This window comes from Salvelinus sp. IW2-2015, unplaced genomic scaffold (assembly GCF_002910315.2).
Source record: "Salvelinus sp. IW2-2015 unplaced genomic scaffold, ASM291031v2 Un_scaffold2266, whole genome shotgun sequence".
Lineage (NCBI taxonomy): Eukaryota > Metazoa > Chordata > Actinopteri > Salmoniformes > Salmonidae > Salvelinus > Salvelinus sp. IW2-2015.
In genome coordinates this window covers 52,021-61,518 of record NW_019943593.1, presented here as the reverse complement: position 1 = coordinate 61,518, position 9,498 = coordinate 52,021, and the positions used below count along the sequence as shown (strand labels likewise).

The window sequence follows — 9,498 nt, the reverse complement described above, 5'->3', positions numbered from 1 at the left end:
GCCGACCGTCAGTCAGGAGCCGCTAGAGCCGTCCGCCAGTCAGGAGCCGCCAGGAGCCGCCCGCGCCAGTCAGGAGCCGCCAGAGCCGCCCGTCAGTCAGGAGCCGCCAGAAGCCGTCCGCCAGTCCGGAGCTGTCCTCAGTCCGGAACTGTCCATTCAGTCCTGAGCTGCCCTCCAGTCCTGAGCTACCCCTCAGTCCTGAGCTGCCCTTCAGTCCTGAGCTGCCTTCATTCCTGAGCTCCCTCCAGTCCTGAGCTGCCCTTCAGTCCTGAGCTGCCCCCCAGTCCTGAGCTCTTGCCCTTCAGTCCTGAGCTGCCCTCAGTCCTGAGCTACCCCTCAGTCATGAGCTACCCCTCAGTCGACTACTCTAGCTACCCTAACAGTCATGAGCTACCCCTCAGTCAAATATGGTTATATTTACATTGGTATTTGTTCTTCACTGGTTGCCCTTTTCTTGCAGCAACAGGTCACAAATCTTGCTGCTGTGATGACACACTGTGGTATTTCACCCAGTAGATATGGGAGGATCAACATCGGGTTTGTTTTCAAATCTTTGTGATCTGTAATCTGAGGGAAATATGTGTCTCTAATATGTCATACATTTGGCAGGAGGTTAGAAGTGCAGCTCAGTTTCCACCTCATTTTGTGGCAGTGTGCACATAGCCTGTCGTCTCTTGAGAGCCTAGCCTACGGCGGCCTTTCTCAGTAGCAAGGCTATGCTCACTAGGTCTGTACATAGTTAAAGCTTTCCTTAAGTTGGGTAAATCAGGAATAGTCAGGTATTCTGCCACTGTGTACTCTCTGTTTGGGGTCAAGTAGCATTCTAGTTTGCTCCGTTTTTTTGTTAATTACTTGACACATTGGAAATAATTATTCGTTTGTCTCATGATTTGGTTGGTCTAATTGTGTTGCTGTCCTGGGCTCTGTGGGGTCTGTTGTGAACAGAGCCCCAGGACCAGCTTGCTTAGGTGACTCTTCTCCAGTTCATCTCTTAGTAGGTGATGGCTTTGTTATGGAAGGTTTGGAATGACTTCCTTTTAGGTGTTGTAGAATTTCTGGATTTTGATAATTAGCGTGTGTCGGCCTAATTCTGCTCTGCATGCATATTTGTGTTTTTACGTTGTACACGGGGGATATTTTTGCAGAATTCTGCATGCAGTCTCTCAATTTGGTGTTTTGTCCCATTTTGTGAATTCTTAGTTGAAGAGCGGACCCCAGACCTCACAAACCATAAAGGGCAATGGGTTATATAACTGATTCAAGTATTTTTAGCCAGATCCTAATTGGTATGTCGAATTTTAAGTTCCTTTTGATGGCATAGAATACCCTTCTAGCCTTGTCTCTCAGATCGTTCACAGCTTTGTGGAAGATTCCTGTGCGTCTGATGTTTAGGCCAAGTGTCTAGATGGAATAGTATTTGTGGTCCCGGCGCTGACCTTTTTTGGAACACCATTATTTATGTCTTACTGAGATTTACTGTCAGGGCCCAGGTCTGGCAGAATCTGTGCAGAAGATCTAGTGCGGCCCTCCTTGGTTGGGACAGAAGCAGCAGATCATCAGCAAACAGCAAACAGCAGCAGATATCCGTCCCTCTCTCGTCCCTCTCTTCGTCCCTCTCTCTCTCTCTCTCTCTCTTCTCTTTTTCTCCCCCTCTAGTCCCTCTCTATCCTCCCCTCTCCCCTTTGTCCCTCGTCCTCTCTCTCTCTCTCTCTCTCTCTCTCTCTCTCTCTCTCTCTCGTCTCTCTCTCTCTCGCTCTCTCTCTCTCGTCCTCTCTCTCTCTCGTCCCTCTCTTCTTCGTTTCTCTCTCTCGCCTCTCTGTCTCTTCCTCTTCTCGGCCTCCTCCTTCTTTCTGGTTAAAGAAGCCCAGTTCGGCTCTGGCGGCCCCTGACTGGCGGACGGCTCTAGCGGCTCCTGACTGACGGACGGCTCTAGCGGCTCAGATGGCGCTGGACAGACGGGCAGCTCAGGCGGCGCTGGACAGACGGGCAGCTCAGGCGGCGCTGGACAGACGGGCAGCTCAGGAGGCGCTGGACAGACGGGCAGCTCAGGCGGCGCTGGACAGACGGGAGACTCTGGCCTGCTGAGGCGCACAGTAGGCCTGGTGCGTGGTTCCGGAACTGGTGGTACCGGGCTGGGGACACGCACCACTGGGCGAGTGCGGGGAGGAGGAACAGGGCGTACTGGACTCTGGAGATGCACAGGAAGCCTGGTGCGTGGTGTTGGCACTGGTGGTACCGGACTAGGAACACTCACCTCAGGGCGAGTGCGGGGTGCTGGAACTGGAGGCCTGGTTCGTGGCGCCGGCACAGGAGAGCTGGTGAGCTGAGCTGGCACAGGACGTGCAGGGCTAGTGAGGCGCACAGGAGGCCTGGTGCGTGGGTCTGGCACAGTCTTCACCAGACGGCTAGCACGCACTTTAGGACGAGTATGGAGAGCTGACTCCGGTGACATCAAATCCCCGACACGCTCCGTCGGGCGGATGTCGCGCCTCATGCACCAACACAGCACCTCCCTCATGACTCTCTCCTCCAATTTCCCCATTAAATCCTTCACAGTCTCTGCTTCACTCCCCCTGCTCACCTCCAACTCCACCCCGACTGGCTCCGGTTCCATCCTCGGCTCCTCACGGTAAGCACGGTAAGCACCCGTGTGCCTCCCCCCCAATACATTTTTGGGGCTGCCTCTCGGGCTTCCATCCGCCCTTTCGTGCTGCTTCCTCATACCGCCTCCTCTCGGCTTTCACTGCCTCCAGCTCTGCCTTGGGGCGGCGATATTCATCCGGCTGTTCCCATGGTCCCTTGCCGTCTAATATGTCCTCCCAAGTCCAGTACTCCAGGTATCGCTGCCGCTCCTGTTGCTGCTGCCTGTTACCACGCTGCTTGGTCCGGTTTTTGGTGGGTGATTCTGTAACGGCTTTCGTCGGTGGAAGGGGAGGACCTAAGCGCAGCGCGGTTAGTGTTCATCTTAATTTAATAATAAACAAAAAACAGAACACTTCAAATACAAAACAACAAAAGTGAAAACCGAAACAGTTCTGTCTGGTGCAGACACACAAAGACTGAAAACAACCACCCACCAAACCCAACAGAAAACAGGCTACCTAAATATGGTTCCCAATCAGGGACAACGATTGACAGCTGCCTCTGATTGAGAACCATATCAGGCCAAACACAGAAAACCAACACAGAAATAGAAAACATAGATTACCCACCCAACTCACGCCCTGACCACACTAAAACAAAGAAAATACAAAAGAACTATGGTCAGAACGTGACACTTTAACCGTTTGCGCATCGTCATTCTGCCCCTGAATAAGGCAGTTAACCCACTGTTCCTAGGCCGTATTGAAAATAAGAATTTGTTTCTTTTTATCTTTCTTTTCTCTGTCTGTCTTTCTCTCTTTCTTTCCTCTCTCTCTCCTCTTCCCTCACTCTCGTCTCTCTCTCTCCTCTCTCTTCTCTCTCTCTTCTCTCGCTTCTCACTTTCTCTCTCCTCTCTTCTCTCTCTCGTTGCTATCCTATTTTTGTTCCTTGGCTTTCACGTCAACTTGTTATATGTCGTTCCATGCAACTAAGTCTGCGCTTGAGAAAGAGAGAAAGAGAAGGAAAGAGAGGAGGGAGGAGAAGAGAGAGAAGAAGAAGAGAGAGAAGAGAGGAGAGAGAGAGAGGAGAGGAGAAGAGAGAGAGAGAGAGAGAGGGAGAAAAACGAGAGAGAGAAGAGAGATAAGAAAGAGAGAAGAAAGGAGAAGAAAGAAAGGAAAGAAAGAGAGAGAGAGAGAGAGAGAAAGAGGAAAGGAGAAGAGAGAGAGAGAGAGAGAGAGAAAGAGAGAGAGAGCTGTACGTAGAGAGGAAAAGGAAGAGGTATACAGGAGTGCGATGCAGATGTGCTGAAGGGGGGGCAGGTGGGGGAAGAGGGGGAGTGGGGAAGCTCTCTGAGTGGTTCTTCTGCATGGCGTAGGGCACTCTCTCAGTTCTGTTCTAAAACTAGTTAGTGGTGCTTCTTACTCACTCAGTCTCGGCCGTTTCCTTCTCGTCGCTCTCGCTTCTCTCTCCTCCTTCTCTCTCTCTCTTCTCTGCCTTCTCTCTCATTCTCCTCTCCATTCTCTATATCGTTCTCTTTGTTTCCTTCAATTTGTCCTGAATTCCAGGGAGAACGTCCTCACGTCATCCCGAGGAGCGGATGAAACTGGATTGAAGGAAAGCTGCGGAGATAAAGTTGTATGATTTCGCTTTCCAGTTTTCCCTGAGGTTAGTCCTTCTGTTCCTATCCTGTCTACGTGTGTATACGTGAGAGGACATGCGTCAGATATGATCAACGTTGTGATACCCTACCTCCTCAGAACCTATATATTGGTATTATGTATATCTTTACTGTAATATGGTTTATGGTCAGTGCTGGGGATTACTTTGTTCCTCTCAATCTTCTCCTCTTTGATCATACTTAAATGTCAGGCTTGTGTATGAGGCGAATAAGGCATCCTGCTTCTCCTCTGTTAGTCTGGCTCAGAATTGCTCCCTGATCCTATAAGTGACTACTTCACAAGGGCCTCTTCTCTTTTCTTTTTCATCTGCTTCTCTCTCTATTTTTCCTTCTTCTCTCTTCTACCTCTCTTCTCTCTCTCTCTCTCTCGCTCCTCCTCTCTCTCTCCTTCCTCTTCTTCTTTTATTCCTCCTCTCCTTCTCTCCTTTCTCTCTCTTTCTCCTCTTTTCTCTCAGGGGGTCTTTTATTTGTGCATGGGTAAACTTCATATGTTATACTCATTGCTAAGCAAGTGAACTACATAATATAGAAAACGTGATTAAACAATAAAAATGAATCAGTAAACATTTAAACTCACAGAAAGTTCCAAAGAATAGAAGTCTTAATCATATTATGTGTATATACTATGTGTTTGTTTATTTTTTTTATCTTTTTTTTTTAACTTTATTTAACCTAGGCACAGTCATAAGTTAGCGATAGCAAATTTTCTTCTTTAACTACGGTCCTAGGAATGCAGATGTTAACTGCTTTTTCAGGGGGGAGGCAGAATGAGATCGCAACGGTTAAAGTGTGTTCTACATAGTAATCCTTGTATTTCTTTGTTTTAGAATGTGGTCAGGGCGTTTGAGTTGGGTGGGTAGATCTATTGTTATCTTATCTGTGTGTGTGGTTTGTGTTGTTTTGGCTGATAATGGTTTCGTACTTCAAGGCAGCTGGTCAATCGTATGTCCTGATTGGAGAACCATATTTAGGTTGCTGTTTTTCTGTTGGGTGTTGGTGGGATGGGTTGTTTCAGTCTTTGTGGTGTTGCACCAGACAGAATCTGTTTCGGTTTTCACGGTTTGTTGTTTTAGGTATTTAGTGTTCATGTTTATTTGTTTATTATTAAATTCAGATGAACATATTATCGAAGATGCGCGGTTAGTTGTTCTGCCTCTACCACCAGGAAGAAACTCGAGAAGCCGAGATTACAGGGAAAGAATAAGGATCAACTCCAGAGAAAACCGGACTCGACAGGGCGATGGTACAGGCAATTGAAGCACGGAGGGCAGGTGAGGCTACCTGGTAGTGAGACGTGGACTGTGGAGGCATAGTTGAGAGCGGCAAGGGAACAATGGGAGGGATGAATGGATGGGAGGCAGCCGAGGCAGGAGTAGGGCAGGAGTGGAAAGCGGAGGAGCGGATATGTAAGAGGAACAGCACGAAGGGCGGGATGAGACCCGGAGAGGGGAGACTGAAAGGAGTAGTATTGGGAGGGACACGAGGGTGCGTGTGACCGTGCTCGGAGAGTGAGAGAGCGGAGGGATTGAAGAAACGGAGCGTACTGAGTTGGAAGGTGAGCAGGGTGATTAGCGGAGAGACGGATGCAGGGTTTAGTAGTGGGGAGGAATTGGAGGGAGAGGTCATAGGAGGGGAGGAGGGTGGCTGATGTGTGGTGCCTGAGAGAAGGCGGCGATCGCAGGGATCCGCCGAACGAGACGGGTGTCGGGGATTTGTGATCGAAGAGTCGTGTAACCAGTATCGGTCCTAAGTCGTGCCTAGGTTGGTGTTACCGGAGCATTGTGCCGAGACACGCAACCAGGCATCCTGTGAGCGTCATGACGCAGCTGGAGGCACGTCGCTGACTGGCAGCGGATCAGGGCGTAAGCCGAGCGATAGGCTGGTTAGGCCGGACGCGACGACGATCACAGCAGTGGGGCCGAAGCAACGCTGCGCTGAGGAGTGAAGGTGTGGTCCATAGGTTCGGGGTACGCGAGCCGGGTAGGGCAAGGCCCGGACAGGGCCCAAGGCTGATCGGTGGTGCATGTCCGCAGAGAGTCCAAGGTAAGGACGCAGCCTTTACCTCCGCGAGGGAGCGGAGAAGGAGGAGGAGACGAGGGTGTGCGTGTCAACAGCCCGTGGTACGGCACGAGAGTGTGATAGACCGGAACGAGGACAGAAAGCGTAGCGGTGAGCAGCCTATTGAAGCGGGAGCCAAGAGGAGATAGTCCGGATACTGAGGTAGCAGGCGCCGACCTGAGTGCACAGATCTGTCAGCTCTAGGACTGCAGTGCTAGATCCGGAGACGCTGGAAGTAAGGCCGCTGTCAGCGCGCATGAGACTTGGCAGGCGATGACTGTCCAGAGCATCTAGAGTAAACGCGCTCAGGGCCGTCCGCGATAGATCAGAGAGACACGGTAGAGCGGTCCGAGCCGAGGAGTATTGAGGGACGGCAGAAGAGCGCACGTGGGCAATGGAAGGGGAGCGCGGCATAGGCGTGGCGATTCGGGAGAGGCCAGTAGCCGGGCGGCGAGAGAGATGCAGAGAAGGCACGGCGAAGAGACGCGTGACGAGGGTCAGAGGCCGGCGAGCAGTCGGGACAGAATGGAGGGAGTGCGTCAGATAGGACGTGTTGTAGATGGCAGGCTGAGCTGGACACTCGCAGGTACTGAGGCTACACGTACAGTCCTTGAGCTGGCCCTTCAGTTCTGTAGGCTGCTTCAGTTGCGTTCTTTGCCCTTCAGTCCTGAGCCTGGCCCTTCAGTCCTGACTGCCCCCAGGTCTGAGCTTTGCCCTTCAGTCTGAGCTGCCCTCAGTCTGAAGCTACCCTCAGGCATGAGCCTACCCTCAGCTACCTGTTACCTCCTCCTCAGTCTAGCTACCCCTAAACAGTCGGTCTGACACCCTGCAGTCAAATATGGTTATATTTACATTGGTATCTTGTTCTTCACTGAGTTGCCCTTTTCTTGCGCCGCGCAACGTCCAAATCTTGCTGCCTGTGATGACACACGTGGTATTTCACCAAGTAGATATGGGAGGTTATCACACATCGGGTTTGTTTAATTTTGGACATCGGAGTGGTGTCCCGCCGTTGGGAGTATGCTCTTTCTTTGTGTTGTAATCTGAGGGAAATACTGTGTCTCTAAATATCGTGCATACATTTGGCAGGAGGGTTTAGAGTGCCAGCCTCAGTTTCACCTCATTTTTGCGCAGTGTGCACATAGCCTGTCGTCTCTTGAGAGCCAGTCCTAACGGCGGCCTTTCTCAGTAAGCCCAAAGCTATGCTCACTGACCCTAGTACCTGTACATAGTCAAAGCTTTCTTATGTTTGGGTAATCAGGAATAGTCAGGTTTTCTGCACTTGTTTGTACTCTCTGTTTTGGGTCAATGTAGCATATTCTAGCTTTGCATCCGCGTTTTTTGTGTTAATTCTTGACAACAATGAAATAATTATCGATTTCGCTCATGATTGGTTGATCTAATGTGTCGTTGCTGTCCTGGGCTCATGTGGGTCTGGTTGTGAACAGAACCCAGGACCAGCTTGCTTAGGTGACTGATTCTCCAGCTGTCTTCATCCTCTTAGTAGGTGTGGCTTTGTTATGGAAGCGTTTGGGAAGAATTCCTTTAGGTGCGTTGTTAGGAATTTCTGGATTTTGATATTAGCGTGTGTCGTCTATTCTGCTCTTGCATCATAAATATTGGTGTTTTTACGTTGTACAGGGGATATATTTTGCCAAATCTGCATGCATCTCTCAATTTGGTGTTTCGTCCCATTTGTGAATTCTTAAGTTGAAGCAGCGACGGACCCAGAACGCTCACAAGGACATAAAGGGCAATGGGTTATATAACTGAATTCAAGTTCATTTTTACGCAGTATCCCTAATTGGTTATGTCGACTTCTTAAAGTATCTCTTTGTATGGCCCGACTTAGAATACCCTTCATAGCTTGTTCTCTCAGACTCGTTTCACACTTTTGTGGCAAAGTTCCACTGATTTTGGTTCGTGCTCACTTGCTCTTAGGCCAAGTGTCTAGATGGAATATGTACTTTGTGGTCCCGGTCAGCTATGACATTTTTTGAACACATTATTATTCTCCGTCTTTTACTGCCGATTTAACTTGTCAGGGCCCCAAGGTCTTCGGCAGAATATGTGCAGAAGATCTAGGGCCGCACATGATGCGGCCCTTCATTTGGTCTGGGAGCAGAACAAGCAATCATCAGCAAACAGCAACAGCAGCAGATATCACGTCCCTCTCCTTCGTCCCTCTCTTCGTCCCTCTTCTCTCTCTCTCTCTTTCTCTTTTTCCCCCTCTAGTCCCTCTCATCCTCTCTCAACTTGTCCTCGTCCTCTTCTCTCTCTCACTCATCTCTCTCTCTCTCTCTCCTTCTCTGCTCTCTCTCCTCATTCTCTTGTCCTCTCCTGTCTCTCCCTTCTGTCTCCTCCTCTTCTCTCTCTGTCCCTCTTGTCTCTCTCTCTCTCGTTCTTCTCTCTCGTACCCTCATTCTCTCTTGTCCTCTGTCTCTCTCTCGTCCTCTCTAGTACAGCCTCTTCTCCTCTCCTGTCTCTCTCTTGCTCGTCTACCAGCCGCCTCTCTCTCTCAAGAAGTATTACTAGAAATGTGTTCCCTTAATGCAGAATGTGTGGGGGAGAGTCTAGATCTTATATAAGTCTGCCTCTCAAATCCTCCCTCTTCATTGTAAGCAAACACTGCATCAGAGGTTCTGTGTGCAAGAAAGAGAGGAGGAGAGGGGAGAGAGGAGAGGAGAGGGAGAGATAGAGAGGAGAGAGGAGAGAGAGAGGAGTAGGCCGTTCAGACAAATTGTCTTATTTACAATGACGGTCTACACGGCCAACTAATCGGACGATGTGGGCCAATTGTGCGCGCCCTATGGGCACTCCAATCAAGGCCTGTTGTGGATACAGCCTGGAATGACGCAGAGTCTGTAGTGACGACATGAGGTGCAGTGCTTGTAGACGTGCGCCATAGGAGCCAAAGTAATGGGGGTTATAGACATGACGGTTAACTAATAGTTCAAATTGAATCAAATCAATAGATCCCCCCAACCTAATTTAAATAAGAAGAAACAATCTCTGAGAAAGAAGGTTCATGCTATTCACATGCTGGAGACTAACTTGTCAGGACAGGCTCTCAATGTGGGCGAACACAGGGTGTGCAGGCTTTGCTCTAGCCGCAGTGACTAAACATCTTGATTAAATTAATCAAGGGTGGATTGATTTGTTCTATGTAAAAAATAGGC

General features: G+C 49.7%; 1 protein-coding gene across 1 annotated transcript in view; it reads left to right on the top strand.

Annotated features, from left to right (window-relative positions):
• The first annotated feature begins 6,713 nt into the window (after window positions 1-6,713).
• The window catches only part of LOC112073454 (E3 ubiquitin-protein ligase SH3RF2-like), a 35,331-nt gene continuing 32,546 nt past the window's right edge, over window positions 6,714-9,498 (top strand). Inside the window, exon 1 of the mRNA XM_070440150.1 lies at window positions 6,714-6,815. Within this exon, the coding sequence (XP_070296251.1) occupies window positions 6,714-6,815 (102 nt within the window). The remainder of the gene's footprint in view (window positions 6,816-9,498) is intronic.